General features: G+C 38.0%; 1 protein-coding gene across 2 annotated transcripts in view; it reads right to left on the bottom strand.

Moving 5' to 3' along the window:
- The window catches only part of RNF169 (ring finger protein 169), a 120,584-nt gene that overhangs the window by 9,832 nt on the left and 87,260 nt on the right, over positions 1-23,492 (bottom strand). For both annotated transcript variants that reach the window (XM_029914521.1, XM_029914520.1), the window contains one exon: positions 22,212-22,330. In XM_029914521.1, the coding sequence (XP_029770381.1) occupies positions 22,212-22,330 (119 nt within the window). The remainder of the gene's footprint in view (positions 1-22,211; positions 22,331-23,492) is intronic.

The raw sequence follows: 23,492 nt of genomic DNA, 5'->3' as shown, positions 1-23,492 counted from the left end.
GATCATACATGCACAGGTTTATTTCAAGGCTCTCAATTCTGTTTCATTGGCTTATGTGTCTATTTTTATGGCAGCACCTTACTGTTTGGATTAATATAACTTTGTAATATAGTGTGAAGTCAAGAAGTGTGATGCCTTCAAATCTGTTCTTTCTTGAGACTGTTTTGGCTATTCAGGTGTTTCATGGTTCCATACAAATTTTAGGTTTTTGCTATTTAAAAATGTCATTGGAATACTGATAGGGATTGCACTGAATCCACAGATAGCTTTGGGTAGTATGGATTTGGGGGCAGGTAGTATGGAATTTTTTATTAATTCCTCTGATCCATAAACACAGGTTATCTCTCCATTTAATTGTGTCTTCAATTTCTTTCATCAATATCTTAATGTTTTCGGTGTATAGATTTTTCACCCCTTTGCTTAAACTTATTCCTAAGTTTGTTTTTGTTTGCTTGCTTGCTTGTTTATTTATTTATATGGTGAATGAGGCTCTTTTATTTCTTTTTCAGATATTCCACTGTTAGTGTGTAGAAACACAAATGATTTCTGTATGCTAATTTGTATCCAGCAACATTACTAAATTCACTGATTAGCTCTACAGTTTTGTGGGGGGGGCGTCTTTAGGATTTTCTACATATAAATTCATATCATCTGCAAACAAACAATTATACTTCTTGCTTTCCAATTCAGATGCCTTGTTTTCTTCTTTTTCTTGCCTGACTGCTCTGGCTAGGACTCCATGTACTATGTCGAACAGGAGTAATACGAGTTGGGCACCTTTGTCTTGTTCCTGACCTTAGAGGAACTTTCTTCAATCTTCTTCACCACTGAGTATGTTGTTAGCTGGGGGCTTGTCATATATGTCCTCTATTATGTTAAAGTACATTCCTTCTGTACCAAATTTGTTAGGCGTTTTTATCATGAAAGGATGTTGTATTCTGTCAAATACTTTTTTGCATCTATTGAAATAATCATGATTTTTTCCTTTCTTTCAGTTAATGTAGTATATCACATTCACTGCTTTGCCTATTTGAAGCATCACTGTACCCCAGATATAAATCCCACTTAATCATGGTATATGAGACTTTCGATGTGCTATTGAATGCAGTTCACAAATGTGCTGGTGAGATGTTTTGCATCTATATTCATAATCAGGGATATAAACCTGAGGTTTTCTTTTTTTGAATATATGATTTATTGTCAAATTGGCTTACATACAACACCCAGTGCTCATCCCAACAAGTTAAACCTGTATTTTTCTTTCCTGGTAGTGTCCTTATCTGGCTTTGGTATCAGGGTAAAGCTGGATTCATAACATGTTTCTGGGAGTATTTCCACCTCTACAGTCTTTTGGAAAAGTTGTAGAAAGATTGGCATTAGTTCTTCTCTAAATGTTTGGGAGAATTCACCAGGCAAACCATCTGGTCCTGAGCTTTTCTTTGTTGGAGGATATTTTATTACTGATTGAACCTCCTTATTTGTTATTGATCTGTTCAGATTTTCTATTTCTTCATGATTCAGTCTTGGTAGGTTGTGTCCTTCTAGGAATTTATCAATTCCTTTTCTATGTTATCCAACCTGTTGGCTTATAATTGTTCATAGTAGTCTCTTATGATCTTTGTATTTCTGGTTATCAATTGTGATATTTCCTCTTGCAGTTCCAATTTATTTCTTTGAGTCTTCTTTTTTTTCTAAGTTAGTGTAGCTAAAGGTTTGTCAATTTTATCTTTAAAAAAAACACACCAACTCTTTGTTTCATTGATCTTTTCTACTGTTTTTCTGGTCTCCATTTATTTCTGCTCTAATGTTTGTCATTTCCTTCCTTTTGCATACTTGGGTTTAGATTGCTCTTCTTCTAGTTTCTTGAGGTATAAAGTTAGGTTGTTCAAGATCTTTCTTTTTTCTTAATATAGGTGTTTATTATTATATACTTTTTAAAAATATAATTTATTGTCAAATTGGCTTACATACAACTAGTGCTCATCCCCACAAGTGCCATCCTCAATTTTCCCTCTCCCCCCGCCCCTGTCCACCTTCAGTTTGTTCTCTGTGTTTAAAAGTCTCCTGTGGTTTGCCTCCATCCCTCTCTGTTTGTATCTATTTCCCTCTTCCCTTCCCCCATGGTCTTCTGTTAAGTTTCCCAAGATCCACATATGAGTGAAAAGATGTGATTTCTGTCCTCAGACTGACTTATTTCACTCAGCAATAGCACTACTAGGAATTTACCTAAGGGATACAGGAGTGCTAATGCAGAGGGGCACATGTACCCCAATGTTTATACTCCCTTTTAGAAATGATTTGCTGCATCACATAAGTTTTGGTATGTTCTGCTTCCATTTTCATTTGTTTAAAGATATTTTTCATTTCACTTCTTCTTTGATTCACTGGTTGTTCAGGTGCATGTTGTTCAATTTTCTCATACTTGTGTATTTTTCAGTTTTCATCCTGTTATTGATTTCTAGTTCATACTACTGTGGTCGGAAAAAATATTTGTGGAGGGATATCAATCTTCTTAAATTTTCTAAGGCTTGTTTTGTGACCCATATTATCTATCCTGGAGAATGTTCCAGGTGCACTTAAGAAGAATATGTATTTTGCTGCTGTTGTATGGAATGTTCTGTGTATGTCTGTTAGGTCCATTTGGTCCAAAGTAGAGTTCAACTCTAACATTTCCTCATTAATTTCTTGTCTAAATGATCTAAGCACTGTTTAAAGTATGTACTAGAGTCTTCCACCATATTATATACTATTTCTCCCTTCAGATCTATATTTCCTTAATATATTTAGGTGCTCCAGGGTTAGGTCCATTTATGACTGTTTTATCCTCTTGATGAACTGATCCTTTATCACTATATAATGACCTCCTTTGTCTCTCATTACCATTTTGGTTTAAGTCTATTTTGTGTGACATAAGAATAACTACTCTGTCATCTGGTTTTCACTTGCATGGAGTATCTTTTCCATCCCTTCAATTTGAGCCCATATGTCCTTAAAACTGAAGTGTGTCTCTTGTATGCAGCATATAGCTGGGTCTTGTATCCATCCAGCTTCTCTATGCCTTTATTTTTATTTTTTAAGAGAGAGCATGAGTAGGGAAGGGGTAGAGGGAGAGGTAGGGACAAAATCTTAAACAGGGTCCATGCCCAGTGCAGAGCCTAACACATGGGGCTCAATCTCAAAACTGTGAGATTATGACCGAGCTAAAATGAAGAGTTGGATGCTTTACTGACTGAGCTATCCATGTGCCCCTCTATGACTTTTGATTGGAAAATTTAATCCATTTACATATAGAGTAATTACTGATAGGTAAGGAGTGATTAATGCCATCATAGTTGTTGTTTCCAGCTGTTTTATACTTCCCTTGATCCTTTTCCCCTCTCTTTCAGCATTTCTTTGTGAATTAATGATTTGCTATCGTACTATTGCTTTGCTTTTTTTTTCATTTTATAGATATTTTATATATATAACACCCTATTTTACACTGGTAACACTTTAACTTTCATCATATACAAGAGATTTACCCCTTTACTTTTTTGATTAAACAATACACTTGATATGTATTCATTAACAAATTATTTTATAGTTATTTTTAATACTCTTGCCCTTTAACCTTTATACTAGAGTTAAGTGGTTAATACACCACCATATTACTGTATTAGAGGATTCTAATGCGACTATACATTTACCTTTACCAGTATGTTATATATTTTCATATTTTTCATTGTTACTAATGAGCATTATTTTGTTTCACTCTGGGGAGTTCCTTTCAGCATTTTTGTAAGGCTGATGTAATGGTGATAAACTCCCTCAGCTTTTGTCTGGTAAACTCTTTTTCTCTCCTTCATTCCTGAAAGGCAAGTTTATTGGCTACAATATTCTTGGTTAGCTGGTTTTTTCTTTCAACCCTTTGAATATATTACTCCATTCCCTTGGTCTATAAGGTTTCTGTTGACAATTCCACTGATAGCATATGGGGGTTCCCTTATAAGTTACAATTCTCTTTTCTGTCACTGCTTCTCACTCTGTCTTAGATTTTTGACAGCTTTATTATAATGTGTCTTGGTAAGATCTCTTTAGGTTGAGTTGGTTTGATGACCTATGAGCTTCCCAAATGTAGATATCCAGACCTTTCCCCAGATTTGAACAGTTCTCAACTCTTACTTCTTTAAATAACCTTTCAGCTCCCTTCTCCCTCTCCCACTCTTCTCCTTCTGAAACTCCAATAATTTGCAAATTATTTCTTTTCATGGTATCCCTCAGGTCATACTGGCTTTCCTCACTGTTTCCCTTTCTCTTTTCTTCTGCTATTAATCCATACTGCTGTTAATGTTTTCCACTGCATTTTTCTTTTCATTCACTGTATTCTTCAGCTCCAGAATTTCTGTTTGGTTCTTCCTTATGATTTCTATTAAACTTCTCTTTTTTTTTTTTTTTACTGTACTGTTGTCTTTAGTTTAATTGTGTTTTGTTGTAGCTCAGTAAGCTTCCCAAAAACAGATATTTTGAACTCTTAATTGGGTATAGCACAGATCTTCATGTCTTTGGGATCCATTACTAGAAAATTATTGTGATCTTTTGATGGTGTCATACTTCCTTGATTTTTCATGTTTCTTGAAGTTTTGCATTGCTACCTTCATATTTCAAGTAGCAATCACTTCCTCCAGTCTTCATTAACTGCCTTTGGGAAAAACATACCTTCCATCTGCCTTGGTAGGGATTCTGAGGCTTTCTCAGATCTTCTATGGACATAGTTGCTCATTGCTTCTTGCTCCCTCTTGTGGCAGGATTCTTTTTTTTTTTCATAATATTTTATTGTCAAATTGTTTTCCATACAACACCCAGTGCTCTTCCCCTCAAGTGCCCTCCACCATCACCACCACCTCTCTTCCCCCCTCCCCCTCAACCCTCAGTTCATTCTCAGCATTCAATAGTCTCTCAAGTTCTGCATCCTTCTCTCTCCCCAACTCTCTCTCCCTCCTCCATTCCCCCTGGTTCTCCATTAGGTCTCTCTTGTTTTCCTGCTAGACCTAGTGCAAACATATGGTTTCTGTCCTTCTCTGCCTGGCTTACTTCACTCAGCATGACACCCTCAAGGTCCATCCACTTTCCTACGAAGGGCCAGGATTCTTAAGCTTGTATCACTTCTCTTGATCCTTCAACACACCAGGCCATACACTGAAAACCTCCCTTTTGCTTTTCCAAGGGTGGCACTGAGGCTGAAGTTTGTGGTCTCTCCCTTGCCCACAGAGTCTGGCTGGCTTTCTATACTTGCTCACTAGTCATGGGTAGAAATGTGGGAAGTAGGCCACAGGGTGGAGGTGTGAATGAAGTGTGTTTAGTGCCGGGAGTGCCTGTGAGTCAGGTGGGCGGATCCACAGATGAAGATCTGGTTATTTATTTGAGATTTTTCTTCATTTTAAATGTAGATCATTAGAATTATAAATTTCCCTCTAAGCACTGCTTTTACTGCATCCCAAAAGTTTTGGTTTGTTGGGTTTCATTTTCATTTCTCTCAAGGTATTTTTTAATTTCTCTAGTGATTTCTTTAAAATTTTTTAATGTTTTATTTTGAGAGAGACAGAGCACGAGTGAGGGAGGGACAGAGAGAGAGAGACACACACACACAGAATCAGAAGCAGGCTCCAGGTTCCGCGCTGTCAGCACAAAGCTCAGTGCAGGACTTGAATTCACAAACCACGAGATCATGACCAACTGACTGAGCAACCCAGGCACTCCTCTTGTGATTTATTTTTTGACCCATTGGGTTTTGTTTAATGTATTATTTAATTTCCACATATTTGTAAAATTTCCAAGTTTTCTTCTGTTGCAGCCAAAAAAGATATTTCATATTATTCCAATCTTTTTAAATTTATTGAGACTTGTTTTATGCTGTAACATATGGTCTATCCTGGAGAACGTTCCATGTGCACTAAAGTAGAATGTGTGTTCTGCTGTTGTGGGGTAAAATGCTTTATGTATAGTAAGTCTAGCTGCTATACAATATTGTCCAAGTCTTCTATATCCTTGTTTGCCTTTCATCTGTAATATTATATCCATTATTGAAAATGGGTGCTAAAGTCTCCAACTAAGATCATTAAGGTGTTTACTCTTCCCTTCAATTCTGTCAGTTTTTTCTTCATATATTTTATGCATCCATAATTAGGTGTATATGTGTTTACAATTTTTTAAAGTAATCTCTCCACTCAAAATGGAGCTTGAACTCATGACCCCAAGAGCGAGAGTCACATGCTCTACTGGCTGAGCCAGCCAGATGCCCCACACAATGGTTATATCTTCTTAATAAATTGATCTTTTTATCATTATACAATGCCCATTTTGTATCTTATAATAATTTTTGTCTTTAAGCCTATACAGTCTGATATTAGTTTAGCCACTCCAGTTCTCTTTTGGTCACTGTTTGTATAGAATATTTTTTTGGACCCTTTCACTTTCAACCTATTTTTGTCTTTGGATCTAAATTGAGTCTCAGCCTGTATTTGGATCTTCTTTTTTAAAAAATCCATTCTACCAATCTCTGTCTTCTACTTGGAGAGTTTTAGTTCATTTATATTTAATGTAATTGCTGATAAAGATTTACTTCTGCCATTTTGCTATTTGTTTTCCATATACTCTATACCATTTTTGTTCCTCAATTCTCTATTAATGCCTTCTTTTGTGATAGATATTTCCTAGTATACCATTTTGATTCTCTTCTTATTCCTTTACTAAATATGTTTTAGATAATTTCTTAGTGGGTGCTCTGGGGATTACAATAAACATCTTAATTTACAACAATCTATTTCAAAATTAATACTAATTAAATTTCAATAGCATTAAAAGCTTTTTTTGTTCCTATATAACTCTATTCTCACCCTTTTACATTGTTATTGTTACATGAAGAGCCACAAAAATTATTGTAAAAACATCTTATAAGACATGAACATATTATTGTACTAGTTGCTTAAAATAAGAGACTTCAAAATACTGGATGAGGGGTACAGGGGTTGCTCAGTCAGTTAAGTGTCCAACTTGACTTTGGCTTAAGTCACAATCTCACAGTTCATGGGATCAAGCCCCACTTTGGGCTCTGTGCTGACAGCATGGAGCCTGCTTGGGATTCTCTATCTCCCTTTCTCTGCCCCTCCCCAATGTACTCTCGCTCTTGCTCTTTCTCTCTCAAAAGAAATAAATAAACTTTAAAAAATTACTGGCTGAGAAAAGTCGAGACCAGTGAAGTAGGAGGGGGTAATGGTCATGGTAGAGGGCACTTGTGGGGAGAAGCACTGGGTGTTATATGGAAACTAATTTGACAATAAACTATTAGAAAAAAATAAGTGAAGTAACTACTACTCTTACTTTGTGTATATCCATTTCTGTACCCCCAAACCCTAATATGTAGTGGATATATTTAATAGATTTCTTATGAATGAATAAAAATATGCACAGAAATGCCTATTTATTATGAAAAAAAGAGGAAACTTAAACATCAATTAGGAATGTAATATCTGTCAGGCACTATCCTATTTTAAGTATACTGTATCTCATTTAATCCACACAGAAACCCTATGAGATAAGCATCATCATCCTCATTTTACAGTCAAAGAACTGAGGGAGGTGATCTTTCAAGGTCATACAGCTGAGGCCAAGGTTTAAACCTGTATCTCTAGGATTCTAAGACTTGTATTCTTTCTACCACAGCATATTGATCTTATATTCTATTGCTGTGGCATGAAACAGACACAGCACATCTAGAGAAGCTCTCTCTTCCAAACACATAATGAAGTCATAAACAAGAGAAAGCAGCATTGTCTAAAAGGCAACTGGCTTAAAATTTCCATTGCCAAGAGACCAGATGGTTTCTGGGATGTAGAGTTAGGCTAAAAATACCCAAAACCACACTGAATCTGACTTACAAACAAAGGAAAGGAGGGGCAGCCAGTATAAACATGCAGCTGGAAAACTAGAAGATTTAATGCTTATAAAATACTGCTCAAAGGGTTTTCAAATGGTAACACATGATACAAAACATTAGATAGCTCATGCTCTCAACTGTTCAATCACCACTCTCACATATCCAAACCACGGTAGTTCTTAGTTAAACTCTCAGGTCTGGCAGAGCTGAGTTCCACCAAGAAGCTAAAGGCTGGAGAGGAGCCTTCTTCCAGCCCGCGGCCAGGGAGTCTGAGCCCTCCCCACACGACCGCATATACATGTACTTGAAGGATATCAGAAACTTCCTGAGGCCCAGTTGTAGCTGCTGTGCACGTAGAAGTGGGTGAGATTTTGTTATAATCCTTCCTTTGTATATTTATGATCTGGGTTATCGGCCTTGTGTACAGTAGTATTTTGTTTTTTATGTGTAGAGTTTAATGGTTTTTAATTCACATAGTTGTTTAACCATTACCACAATCAATTTTTGAACATTTCTATCACCTCATATAGAAGCCTCATGCCCTTTAGCTATCACCCCTAAGCTCCCGCTTCTCCCCAGGCTCTAAACAAACCCTGATCTATTTTCTGTCTCTACCTGTTTGCCTATTCTGGACACACACCAGTATTCATTTGGTGACAGATGGAGGAATACTGCTTTCATGGCTGTATTCTAAAAGGACCAGTACATGCAAAAGGATTTCAGTCCCCTCAAAAGGAGGAAAACTGAACAACTTCTTACTTACTTCTGTAGCAACCCTGTATCTTTTTAGAGCAAGGCAGGGTATAAAGTAAACAAACAGAAGGAAGGCAGCTCTCCCTTGCAGAGGTAGATCATTTCAAGACAAGGTTCCAAGTGCAGAGCCTTTGGTCACAGGGTTCCTTCAGTAGTTTGATAGAAAGCACATAGGTTTGGAATAAAGAGAGACCTGAATTCTAGTTCCAACTTGTCCACTCTAATCTGGTGAGAAGCTGTTGGGTGAGTTACTTAACCTCTTTGAACTACATTTTCCTTAGCTGTAAAATGGAATAGTATTATAAATCTTGTAGGATTAATGTGAGAACCAAATGAAATAAGGTATGTAAAGTACTCAATGTGACAGCAAGCACTAGAAAAAAACTAGTTCTCCTGATGCTACCACTCACCATCCCACCCTCTGAAAACAACCCAGATCCTGGTGTGGTAGAGAAATCACTGGCACCTATAAAACCTGCTGCTCCCCTTACATTCCACATCACTTCTCCTTAAGCTGTCTTCCCTTTGCAACCATATCCCACTACTTGTAACTCGACTTGTCCTCTAAATAGCCAGATCATCTGTTTGTTTCAGTCCCTTTATTCCTCCCACATGTGCCCCCAGACCATCATTTAATTTTTTAATAGTTTATTTTCAAATTGGTTTCCAGTGCTTCTCCCCCACAAGTGCCCCCCACCATGACCATCACGCCCTTCCCTCCCTCCCCCTCCCCCTCCCCCTTCAGTCCATGGTTCGTTTTCAGTATTCAATAGTCTCTCATGATTTGTGTCCCTCACTCTCCCCAGCTCTCTTTCCCCCTTCCCCTCCCTATGGTCCTCTGTTAGGTTTCTCCTGTTAGACCTATGGGTACAAACATATGGTATCTGTCCTTCTCTGGTTTAACTCATACCTCATCTTTCTCTCATAGTCCTCTCCTTCATGGTTACCATTTGACTATTCCCCACTCACAACTTGCTAAATCTAATCCTTAGATTTTTACAGAGCTTTCTAATTCCCCTCACCCCTTTCTTTTCATGCTATGGCCTCATTTTCTCCACTCTTTAAAAGTCTGCTTTAAGCTACTTCTAGACACTTTAGTTTTAGAGGTGAAAAGAATCTTAAGGAATCATCCACTAGGGGGACTTGGGTAGCTCAGTCGGGTGAGTGTCCAACGTCAGCTCAGGTCATGATCTTACGGTTTGTGGGTTCAAGTCCTATACCAGTCCCCCGGCTGTCAGCACAGAGCCCGCTTCAGATCCTCTGTCCCCTTCTCTCTCTGCCTCTCCCCTGCTTGTGCTCTCTCTCTCAGAAATAGACAAACATCAAAAGACAAACAAACACAGAATCACCCAGTAAAAGACCCTGCCCAGCAAGCAGGTATGGCATAACAACCTGCCTTTTGCATAAATGAGACAGAAAGGGGTTCGCTGAATTTACTCAAGCTCACACTGCTACTTCCCTACCATCTCCCTAGACTGTCCTCCCCAGCCCCACCTCTCTGGTTGTGCCTCCTTTTATCAATTCTGGAACTATTTCTCCAATATCATACCACTCGTGCTCTATTTGGTCTTTGCTACCTGAAAGCATATGTATTTTCAGTTGTTCACTTTAAGGAAGCAGGACACGTCTGCATATTTTAATTTACTCCATCACTGACTGGACATACATTTATTATCACTGAGTCTGTCAGTCTCTGTCTCTATCTCCCCTCAAACACACCTTACAGTAAATACCTTAGGTCTCTTTTGATGTGCCCCACTCTGAACCAAGCTCCAAACTCAAGCTTAAAGTATTTGGACATTAGAAAACAAAATATATGGTTAATTTGTACTTAATTAAGGCCTAATTACTACTCAGTGGGAAACAAGATTTTTCTTTTATAGAATCTATAAAAATATCATCATAAGCTATTTTAATGCATTAGAAGATTAAAGTCAACTTTGTAATATATAAAACTTTATAAGATACAAGCCTTATCAGTGTGGTACTAGACACCTTCCATCCCACATTAATCGTATGGAATCTAGTCTCTGAAAACAACCACCAGCCAGCCTGTCCCTCTACAGCTCCCAGAGCCCTCCCTCCTATGCTACAAGTTTGACAAGTCTGACAATCGATTCTGACAAAACTCCAGTTTAATCTACCCACAGCACAAGACTTATTCGAACATCCCCTAAGTATTTATTGAGTATAGGCTTGATATGCGAAGCACTGTACTAAGTACCACAATTATAATGGTGAACAAGAGGCTGTCCTTGGTTGCAAGGGATTTCAAGTCTCGTGGGGAGGTGGGCAATGGCAGTATATGGTCTATAAAAGGTGATGGGGAAAATGGGGTAAAGTGGAAAGAGCCAAGAAACCTCAGTTCTAACTCAGATTCCTACTATTCTTGCTATCTATGATCTGGCAACCATGTTCTCTCTCTCTCTGGGCTTTATTTAGTCTTCTCATCAATAAAACAAAGAATTAGGTAAGATAATATTTATAATCCTTTTCAGAGGGAGGGGCCAACATGGTGGAGAAGTAGGGGGATCCAAAGTTCCCTCCTCTCTCAAACACAGCAGTGTTGAGGCCAAAGGACTTTGAGGTCCAAGAGTCTGGACAGCAAAGTGACAGAGACGCCTCCAAGGACCCACTGGGACAACCTGACAAGCCATAGGTGCATGACTGTAAACTGGGAGAGATAAAATGAGCAGCAGAGGAATGGAGGGGAGCTATCCCCTTCTGTGGAGAGGCAAAGGGAAGAGATAGAGAGGCTGAGGAAGCCTAAGACTATCTGGACAAGAAAAGAACCATGGACCGGCAGGCTGCCCTGTTCATGCAGCTGGGGAAGATGCCAGCCCTGGGCTCAGAAACTAGTTCAGAGGTGCAGTCCACAGTGGGAGAAAGCAGTCCCCTGTCTGGAGTGCTGTGGGAAGAAGGTATATGGACCATTCAAAGGGCAAAGGCTGCCTGCGCGAGACAGCCAGAGACCATATATTAGACCGCGTGGAGTGGCACTTCCCTGAAACTGCGGTGGATGGAGTGGAAACCTTAAAGACATTGGGGTTTAAGTCCCAGCCAAGCACCAGGAGGCATGGGATTCGGCAGAGCAGGACAAACTGCCTCATTTGCACCTGCGGCACAGTGAGGATGGCTTGAACAGTGGTTTGGGACAACTGGTTTTTGCCCTATTACCACCAAGGTGGGGCTTTAGAGAATGGACAGTGGGCCCACAGGGGAGGCGGGACCCACCTACAACAAACCGCACCCCTCCCCACCTGGTAATTCCGTATCTTCTGGAGCAGGATTGACACTGATGAACCAGACAGAGCCTCCTCCAGACCAGAGCTGTTGCAGTGCCTGATTTAATTCTCAGACAATTCTTGTTATATATATATTTTTTCCTTTTCTCCTTATTCCTTGTTGATTTAAACAGACATACTTAATCTATTCTCTTTATACATACTCCCCGCCTCCTTCTTTATTTTCCTTTCTCTCTCTCTCTCTCTCTGTATTAAGCCAAATAGTTTCTCTGTCTGGTCAATTTTACTTTTCTTTCTTTTCCCTGCCCCTGTCATTTCTCTCTTTGTATGGGACGACATACGCCTCATCCATCAGCACTGCCTCCACCCTGCTGTTTACTTGTAGCTGGTGTTTCCGGTTTTTTGTTTTTGTTTTGTTTGTTTTTGTTTTCTGTTTGTTTTTTGTTTGTTTTCCTTTCCAGGGCTACTTCAATGAACAAATCAAAGCACACCTGATGGAAGGTCCAAAACATTACTATGAGTAGAGAGATAAAGTAACCAAAGTCACAACAATAGAGAGCAAGTAACACTCCAAAAACACACCTCCGGAAGCACCAGGTCCCTCTTTCATACAGTAGTGCCTGCAGGTGCAGCACACATAACAAGCTTGTAAAACACAGAAGGGACAGAAAACAGCCAAAATGATGAAATGGAAGAATTCGCCTCAAAAGAAATTCAAGAAAAAAATGACAGCTGAAGAAGTGATCAAAACAGATATAAAAAATATAACTGAATAAGAATTTAGAATAATAGTCATAAGATTAGTTGCTGGGCTGGAAAAAAGCATAGAAGACAGCAGAGAATATATTGTTGCAGAGATCAAGGAACTAAAAAATAGTTATGATGAATTAAAAAATGTTGTAAATGAAGTGCAAAATAATCTAGAGGTGGTGACAGAGAGGATTGAAAAGGCAGAGGGAGATTAAGTGAAATAAAAGATAAAATTATAGAAAAAGATGAAGTTGAGAAAAAGAGAGATTAAAAAATTCTGGACCACAAGGGGAGAATTAGAAAACTAAGTGATTCAATGAAACAGAACAATATCCATATCATAGGAGTTCTAGAAAAAGAGAGAGAGAAAGGGTGTATTTGAACAAATCATAGATGAGAACTTCCCCAGTCTGGGGAAGGAAACAAACATTGAAATCCAGGAGGCACAGAGAACTCCCTTCAGACATAATTTTAATCAATCTTCTGTACAACATATAGAGAAATTGGCAAAATACAAAGATTAAGAGAATTCTGAAAGTGGCCATGGATAAATAAGCCTTAACCTACAAGGGCAGACACACAAGGGTAGTAGCAGACCTATATATGAAACTAAGCAGACCAGAAAAAAAGTGGCAGGAAATTTTCAATATGACAAATAGGAAAAATCTGCAGCCAAGAATCCTTTATCCAGGAAGCCTGTCATTCAGAATAGAGGGAGAGATAAAGGTCTTCCCAAACAAAGTAATGAAGGAATTCATCACAACTAAACCAGTCCTACAAGAGATCCTAAGGGGAAACTCTGTGAGTAGAATGTTGCAAAGACCACAAAGGACCAGAGATATCACTACAAGTATGAAACACTACAGATAACACAATAACTCTAAACCCAGATCTTTCAATAATAACAATGAAAATAAATGGACTAAATGCTCCAATCAAAAGACATATGGTAACTGAACGGATCAAAAAACAAGACCCATCTATTTGCTGTCTACAAGAGATCCATTTTGGAACCTTCAGACTGAAAGTGAGAGGATGGAGAACCATCCATCATACTACTGCAAGTCAAAAGAAAGCTGAAATAGCCATAATTATATCAGACAAACTAAATTTTAAGCTAAAGGCTGTAACTAGAGATGAAGAAGGACATTATATCATAATCACAGGGTCTATCCATCGAGAAGAGCTAACAATTACATACGTTTATGCATAAAATTCAGAAGCATCCAAATATATAAAACAATTAATCACAAACATAAGCAACCTTAATGGTAAGAATGTGGTATTTGCAGGGGATTTTAATACTCCACTTAAGGCAATGGAAAGATCATCCTTTAGACAGAAAATCAATAAAGAAACAATGGTGCAGAATGATACACTGGACCAGATGGACTTAGATATATTTAGAACTTTTCATCCTAAAGCAGCAGAATACACATTCTTCTCAAGTGCACATGGAACATTCTCCAAGAGAGATCACATACTGGGTCATAAAATAGCCCTCAATAAATATAAAAGGACTGAGATCATACCATGAACACTATCAGACCACAATGCTATTATAGCTATGAAACTTGAAATCAACCACAGGAAAAAGTTTGGAAAACCTCCATATATATGGAGGTTAAAGAACATCCTACTAAAGAATGAATGGGTTACCAGGAAATTAAAAAATAAATTTAAAAATATATGGAAACAAAGGAAAATGAACACACAACAATTCAAATCCTTTGGGATGCAGCAAAGTCAGTCCTAAGAGGAAAATACATAGCAATCCAGGACTATCTCAACAAATAAGAAAAATCCTGGGAAACCTGAGTGGCTCAGTCAGTTAAGCATCTGACTTCAGCTCAGGAACTGTGATCTTGCAGTTTGAGAGCCTGGATGCTTTGAATTCTGGTCTCCTTCTCTCTCTGTTCCTCCTCCACTTGCTCTCTGTGTCTGTCTCTCAAAAATAAATAAATGTTAAAACATTTTTTTAAAAAAGAAGAAAAATCCCAAATACAGTAAAAGTACACCTAAAGGAACTACAAGCAGAACAACAAAGAAATATCAAAGCCCACAGAAGAGAAATAATAAGGATCAGAGCAGAAATAAACAATATAGAATCCAAAAAAAGGCAGAATATATAAATGAAACTAAAAGTTGGTTTTTTGAAAAAATAAAAAAAATTGATAAACCCCTAGCCAGGCTTCTCAAAAAGAATAGAGGACTCAAATAGATAAAATCATGAATGAAAATGGATTACAACCAATCTTTCAGAAATATAAGCAATTATCAGAAAATACTATGAAAAATTATATCCCAACAAACTGGACAACCTGGAAGAAATGGACAAATTCCTAGACATCTACCCACTACCAAAACTCAAATGGGAAGAAATAGAAAATTTGAACAGACCCATAGCTAGTGAAGAAATTGAATCAGTTATCAAAAATCTCCCAACACATAAGAGTCCTGGGCCAGATGGCTTCCCAGGGGAATTCTACTAGACATTTAAAGCAGAGTTAATACCTGTCCTTCTCAAGCTGTTCCAAAACATAGAAATGGAAGGAAAACTTTCGGACTCATTCTATGAAGCCAGCATTACATTGATTCCCAAACCAGAAAAAAAGGAGAATTATAAGCCAATATCCCTGATGAGCATGGATGCAAAAATTCTCAACAAGATACCAGCAAATTGAATTCAACAGCATACAAAAAGAATTAGTCACCATGATCAAATGGGATTCATTCCTGGGCTGCAGGGCTGGTTCAATATTCACAAATCAATCAATGTGATACATCACATTAATAAAAGAAAGGATAATAACCATATGATCTTGTCAATAAATGCAAGAAAAGCATTTGACAAAATACAGCATCCTTTCTTAATAAAACCCCTCGAGAAAGTTGAGATAGAAGGAAAGTACTTAAACTGAGACCCTTCCCCCTGAGATCAGGAACACAACAGGATGTCCACTCTCACCATTGTCATTTAATATAGTGTTAGAAGTCCTAGCATCAGCAATCAGACACCAAAATGAAATAAAAGGCATCAAAACTGGCAAACAAGAAGTCAAATTTTCACTTTCCACAGATGACAAGATACTCTACATGGAAAACCTGAAAGACGCCACCAAAAAACTGTTAGAACTGATACATGAATTCAGCAAAGTTGCAGGGTACAAAATCAATGTACAGAAATCCATTGCATTTTTATATACCAATAATGAAGCAACAGAAAGAGAAATCAAGAAACTGATCCTACTTATAACTGCACCAAGAACCATAAAATATCCAGGAATAAACCTAACCAAAGAGGTGAAAGATCTGTATGCTGAAAACTATAGAAAACTTATGAAGGAAACTGAAGAAGACACAAAGAAATGGAAAAAAAAATTCCATGCTCATGGACTGGAAGAATCAATATTGTTAAAAAGTCAATACTACCCAAAGAAATTTACACATTGAATGCAATTCCAATCAAAATTGCACTGGTATTCTTCTCAAAGTGAGAACAAACAATCCTAATATTTGTGTGGAACCACAAAAGACCCCAAAGAGCTAAAGTAATATTGAAGAAGAAAACCAAAGCAGAAGGCCTCACAATCCTGGACTTTAGCTTGTATTACAAAGTTGTCATCATCAAGACAGTATGGTATTGGCACAAAAACAGACATACAGACCAATGGAATAGAATACAGAACTCAGAGATGGATGCACAAACATATGGCCAACTAATCTGACAAAGCAGGAAAGAGTATCCAATGAAAAAAACAGTCTCTTTAGCAAATTGTGCTGGGAGAACTGGACAGCAACATGCAGGAGATGAAACCAGACCACGTTCTTACACCATACACAAAATGGATGAAAGACCTGAATGTGAGACAGGAAACAATCAAATCTCTAGAGGAGAAAGCAGGCAACAATCTCTTTGACCTCAGCTGCAGCGATTTCTTGCTCGACCCATCTCCAAAGGCAAGGGAATTAAAAGCAAAACTGAACTATTGGGACCTTCTCCACATAAAAAGTTTCTGCACTGCAAAGGAAATAATCAACAAAACTAAAAAGCAACTGACAGAATGGGAGAAGTTATTTGCTAACAACATATCGGATAAAAGGCTAGTATTCAAAATCTATAAAGAACTTGCCAAACTCTACACTCAAAAAAACAAATAATCAAGTGAAGAAATGGGTAGAAAACATGAATAGACAGTTTTCCATAGAAGACATCCAGATGGCCAACAGACACATGAAAAGATGCTTGATGTCACTCATCATCAGGAAAATACAAATCAAAATCACCCTGAGATACCACCTCACACCAGTCAGAGTGGCTAAGAGAAAGAACTCAAGAAATAACAGATGCAGGCGAGGATGTGGAGCAATGGGAAACCTCTTGCACTGCTGGTAGGAATGCAAACTGGTGCAGCCACTTTGGAAAACTGTGAAAGTTCCTTAAAAAATTAAAAACAGAACTACCCTATGACCCAGCAACAGCACTAATAGGAATTTATCCAAGGGATACAGGAGTACTGATGCATAGGAGCACATGTACCCCAATGTTTATAGCAGCACTTTCAACTTTCAATAGCCAAATTATGGCAAGAGCCTTAATGTCCATCAACTGATGAATGGCTAAAGAAGACGTGGTTTATATAGACAATGTACTAGTACTTCACAATGAGAAAGAATGAAATCCTGCCATTTGCAGCAACGTGGATGGAACTGGAAGGTATTATGCTGAGTGAAATAAGTCAGTCAGAGGACAGATATCATATGTTTTGACTCATATGTGGATCTTGGGAAACTTCACAGAAGACCATGGAGAAAGAGAAGGGGAAAAATAGTTACAGAGAGAGAGGGAGGCAAACCATAAGAGACTCTTAAGTACAGAGAACAAACTGAGGGTGGGTAGGGTTGTGCAAGAGATGGGAAAACGGGTGATGGGCATTGAGGGGGGCACTTGCTGGGATGAGCACTGAGTGTTGTATGTAAGCAATGAACCACAGGAATCTATCCCAACCACCAAGAGCACACTTTACACACTATATATTAGCCAATTTGACAATAAATTATACTTTAAAAATAATAAAAAATAAAAATAATAAAAATAAAAACAACCCACCCACAAACACACAAAAAAGGTCCTTTTCAGCTCTAAGAGTCTACATTCTAAAAGAATATAACAAAATACCAGCAGTAATAGTCACTGGCACAGGGCAGTCACTTATCACATGGCAGAAATCTTGCTGGGTGCCATTTACTTAAGATACAATTTTATATGGAATAGCAGTACTGGCATTACTGCATCACTTTAATTCTTTTTTTTTCCCATTGTTTAAACTTGAAAGAGGATAGGTGGCTTAATTATATTCCTTTTTACAGTTACGCCCTATTTCCGAGAAGAATCTGAAGTGACTTACTGCAAAAATATATAAAGACTGAGGCTTAACAGAGGATATAGATCACATTAAGTAATAAATGGAAAAGTATACAAAAAAATTTTTTTTAATTGTAGGCCCTGTTGAAAGTCATGATGACTGAATTGAAAACTCTGTCCTAATTCCTAAACTTCCCAACAGCAATAGCAAAGAGAAAAATGTAAGTGGACACGTAGCCTTTTGAAAAGACACTACCTCAACAGAGAAAGTTTTTCCAGGCTCAGCTTTTAGAAGAATTTGCAGTCAGGTTTTTGATTTGATTCTAGTGGGGAAGAAGGTAATGAGGAGTAGAGGGAAATAAATTTAAACCAATTTTTCAGATATTCAAAATAAAAGTTTAACTTTACAATTAAAAATCTTATGGTTCAAGTTAATTAAAAAAAATTTTTTAATGTTTATTTTTCAGAGAGAGAGAGACAGAGTTTGAGTGGGGGAGGGGCCAAGAGAGAGAGAGACAGAATCCAAAGCAGGTTCCAGGCTCTGAACTGTCAGCACAGAGCCTGATGTGGGGCTTGAACTCACGAACCACAAGAATGACCTGAGCCAAAGTTGGATACTTAACTGACTGAACCACCCAGGTGCCCCTCAAGTTAATTTTTTTCAATTAACATATATTTTGTGATTAACTTAGAAATGATCTTGGATTAACTCTTACTCTGCCTACTTGAAAGAAGTTTCATTTTCAGTAGGGCTCTGAAACTTTATGAATAGTGCATCAAAGCTTTCTTTGCTTTGAATTTTTCAAATAAAAAGAAACAGAGCTGTTGGCAAGATTCATAGGCAAAATCAACTAATGGATTCCGTCCAAAATAATCATCCTATCAGGCCTACTCACTCTTACCACCATGCCTTTGGGCTTAAGACAGAAAAGTTTACAAAGTAGATAAGTAAAACAAATACAGATTGATTTGCTTTAAATACAGTTGTAAAAACTTTAAAAGCTTTGGGGTGCTCAGTTGGTTAAGTGTCGGACTTCAGCTTAGGTCAGGATCTCATGGTTCAGGGGCTCAAGGCCTGGGTTGGGCTCCACACAGAATCCCTGCTTGGGATTCTCTCCCTCCCTCTCTTTCTGCCCCTCCCAAAGACTTGTGCTTTCTCTCTCTCAAAATAAATAAATAAACTTAAAAAGAAAAAAAACTCTGAAAGCTTTTATATATGACCTGTCTTTCAGAAAAGAACTTACAGAGAAGACCTATACTTTTGTTTTTTGTTGCTTAACACATGGGGGTGGGGGGGAATGCATATGAAATATCCAGAAAACATTAATAATGCTAATACTTTTTTTAAATGTAGTAAAATATGTGTAACATAAAAGTTACCATTTTAACCATTTTAAGTTTACAGTTACATTGCTGTGCAGCATCACCATACTATTTTTTAATATATCCACATGCTACATCTCATTGTATTAGAGTAAGCATTTAGTTAAGCTTTAACAGGATGCCTGGAGGCCAGCAAAGGAGGTGGGGCTCGCTAGCCTAGCAGGGAAGTTAGAGACCTGTCCTGGCAAAGCACGAAAAACAAAGCCACAGAAGTCAGATCAAACCAACCAGGCCAGATAGAGACGCAGACAAGTAAGGTGTGAAATCCTGTTCCCAAGAAATCCCCTCCCCAAGTAATAAATATTCCACCCCCTAGTTAACAACTGTCAATAAAAGAAACCCAAACCCCAGGGTGCACCGCTCGCACCGCTCTGCCTTGAGCTTGCCTCCTCTCACATCTTGGAGAGCATACTCTCACTTTAATAAACTTTTCTACTTAACACTGCTCAACGGTTGTCTGCTCTATCCTTGAATTCTTTCTTGTAACAAGACCAAGAGCCTTTGGAGACATCTTTGGGATGGTCTGGGTCAAGGCCTCAGGGCTCAGGGGGTCCCTAGTTCACCTGCAACAATCTCAGCACTAACATGTCCTATTGTTTTTCTAAGTATCATTTGGAACTGAAATTTAAATATTTTCTTATCTAAGGAAAAAAGTATGTTGACTGAATAAGATAGGCAATTCACAACATAACTGTAATAGATTTCCCAATCTAAGGTGTCCAGGACATCAGCAAACTCTGTCCTAAAAAGATAAGCCTACCAACCAAATCCAATGAAGTGTTTTTAATAACTGTACTTTATTAATAACTGAATTCAGCACACAACCTTGGGTACCTGGGGAAAAAAATGAATGCTGAAACCCAGAAATGTGTAAGACGAATCATAAGCATTCCTTAATGGTAAATGTTAAGTGAATGTTTTCTAATAAATTAGTTCCACTGTGGCTCAATGATATACAGTAAGGGCAAGGATGGGCCGAGGAGCAGGGAAAGAAGATGTATTACAGATATTCCAGAGCTACACATCACTGAAAGCATATCCCTAAATAAGGGCTTTACATTTTACCCTGCAGAGAATTATTTTCTAAGTTCCTTGCTAGGCATTTCTAAGTAATAACATATTAACCTGCTACCCCCTTTCAAAGAATGAATTATCAGAGACTGAAATTGGTGATAAGTAATTCACCTGACCAATATCCACTCCAACTAAATTGGGGGCAATTTGGCCTTGGCATCATATTTGGATTTTAATACAAATTTCTCTTTTCTCCAAGTCATTTCAAATTATGAGATATTAATTAACTTATCACAGACTGCCTAAAAGAAACATTTATTTGTTTCAGTAAGTATTTATTGTGACTTGATTGGAATGAATGACATGATCTGTTTTCTCTTCTCAGTAGACCTCTCTTATAATCATTAAAATATGCCTGCTATACATGAGGGAAATACATATATACACAATCAGCAACTGAAAAAGCCTTAGTCAAGCAGTCTTGAATTTTTTAACTTTAGAGGGCATCTATAGTTCAAGCTCCTATGCACAATGCAAGTTTCATCTTTACCATAAATGGAAAGTAAACTGGCTTATATCTCACTTACTGAGTTCAGATTACATCAATCAAACCTAAGTGGCTACAATACAGTGGCCATTAAACAAATGTCAAATGAATGAATAAATACTCTAGGAAAGAGCCTTCCTGGAAGGAGTTGCCATTACCTGCAGAAGGGGAGGCCTTTAAGGGAAGCCGGGTTTAATTAATTCTATTCTCAGAACAGGATAATCAGACCGCTTCAAAAGAATACATACAAAAAGGATTTAGGTATAAAAATTACATCATAACAGTATATACATTATAACATTCTTAAACTTGGTAGCTTTTGGGGGGTCATATTTATTAGTGATTAGCAATAAAAAGTATTAAAAAGGACCCAAGTATATATCCATAGGGGCAGCAAGAAAGAGAGATCTACTTTATATGCTGCTGGGAAGGAAAAGAGGAACCCTAGATAGAAGGGTGAGCAATGCTGGCTTTAACCCAAAACAACAACAAAATGGCATAAAGATTGTGTCTTTTTGTCTTTACGTTAAAACAGAGTGCAGGGCATATAGTAGCTGCTCACAAAATGTCTATTGAATTAATTATTCCTTCTTACCTCCTCCCCCCCTTTCTTCTTCCTTTACTCCTATTTATTTATCCCTCCCCTTATCCCTGCCTTCTTTCCTCTCATTCTGTTTTCTTCTATCTTTCTTCCTTTTTATTTCCATCTAGCCCTTCATTAATCCATCATCAAATATTCATCCAATTTCTCCCTCCTTTTCCTCCCCACAGCCTGAAAAGTCTAAAAGATCAAGAGATTCCTTAACAAGGAATCTTAAAATCTTTACAGTTTGTCCTCTTGAAACCTACTCAAGATATATTTTAGTTCTAGGTGCTGAAAATAAAATCAACTGTGGCCTTACTTCCTACTAAGAGAAAAAAATCCAGAAAGAGAAATCAATGGATGTTGTTAGCAGAAGCTGACATTGTTGTTCCTTCCCAGGATAGAAAGGTCATACTTTGCAGCAGAGAAATTAGCTTAATACTACCCTGAGGACACCAGAAATGAGTAAAAATTACTTTTAGATCAGCCCCTTGTTCCTAATCCATCTCTGAAAACCCAATTCCCACATCTTTCCCCCATTCACACCTCTCCCTCCCAAAAGTAGCTACAACAAATACTTTTGCTCCCCCTACCCCGGCCCTTTAGTCTCCTACTCCAGAATGAAAGAACCCTGACTGACTTCAGCATCAGTCTCTTACCCTGCCAGGAACGCTAAGGAGTAGGAGTTGTTCTTGGAAACAAATGCCGAGCGATGTGTCTGTGTCATCTTGCCTCGGGAAGGTTCTTCATTCTCTGAATCTGAGAGGCGCGCGGGACACTGGCAGGAGACAAGGGAGACAACGTTGTCTATTTAGTGTTCCCATGAACCCTCCCATAGCTACTGTTCCACATCTATCATGTCATTTCTCTGATTCCAGCTGCCTGTTGGAGATCCCAATCTGGATATCCCAAATACCTCAAACTTAATATATCCAAAATTAAACTCACTATTTTCCTCTTTAAGCCTCACTACCAACCCAGCTAGAGGCTAAATGTCATCTATGACTCTTTCTTTCCCCCTTCTTCAAAATCAAAATAATATTGTATAGAGGTTTTGAGTACCCCAACACTTCTAAATATTTTATTTCATTTATGCTTTATATCGGCCCTATTATGAAGGCATTACCTGTCTTCTACAGATGGAAAACTGAGGCTCAGAATATTTAATCTGCGTAGGACTGTAGAGTTAATAAGCAGCTAACACTATTACTTAAATCCAGACTATCCATCTTCAAGGGCCTTCATGCTAGTTCTCTCTACCCCATTCTACTCCTAAAATGCCTTTCAAATCAAACTTCTCCCATGTATATTCATTGTCATTGCCTTTCCTTAGATTTTCATCCTCTTTTGCCTGGACTGTTGCAATAATCTACTTACTGGTCTTGTTCTCTCCAGCCTTTTATCCCCTCTAATCCTACCATACTAGTAAGCACACAGATATAATCCTGTTACCCCCTGCTTAACTGTTGGTGACTTCAGGATAAAGTGGAAACACCTCAGTATGATACAGTAATCTTCATAAACTAGATCCAACCTTCTTTCATAATTTTTCTCCCAGCAGTCCTCACAAAGGGAACTCCTTGAGCTCTAGTACAACCAAACTACTTTCTACTCTCCGTGTACCTTCACAGACTTTCAAAGCCTCTGTTCTCTGGAAATGCTGTTCCCTCTGCCTAAAGTCCTACTCACATTCTCTGCCTAAAAAAAATACTCATTGGCCCTTCAGAGGCATCATAAATGTCACTTTCTCTGCAAGGGCTTCTAGATACCCCTAGAGTCAGCTTTTTCCATCTTGTTGATACTCAGCTACCTTTGTTTTATTTTAGAGTCTTATTTTGAGTCTTTCAATTTAACATTTGAAGCTTCTTTACATGTATGTAGAAAAGAGGTCTGGAAGATTATTTACCAAAATGCTTGTAAGAGTTATCTCTAAATTGTTA

The sequence above is a fragment of the Suricata suricatta genome, chromosome 11, assembly GCF_006229205.1.
Source record: "Suricata suricatta isolate VVHF042 chromosome 11, meerkat_22Aug2017_6uvM2_HiC, whole genome shotgun sequence".
Taxonomy (NCBI): Eukaryota; Metazoa; Chordata; class Mammalia; order Carnivora; family Herpestidae; genus Suricata; species Suricata suricatta.
The sequence above is the reverse complement of the archived record's forward strand: the minus strand, read 5'-3'. Positions and strand labels throughout refer to the sequence as shown.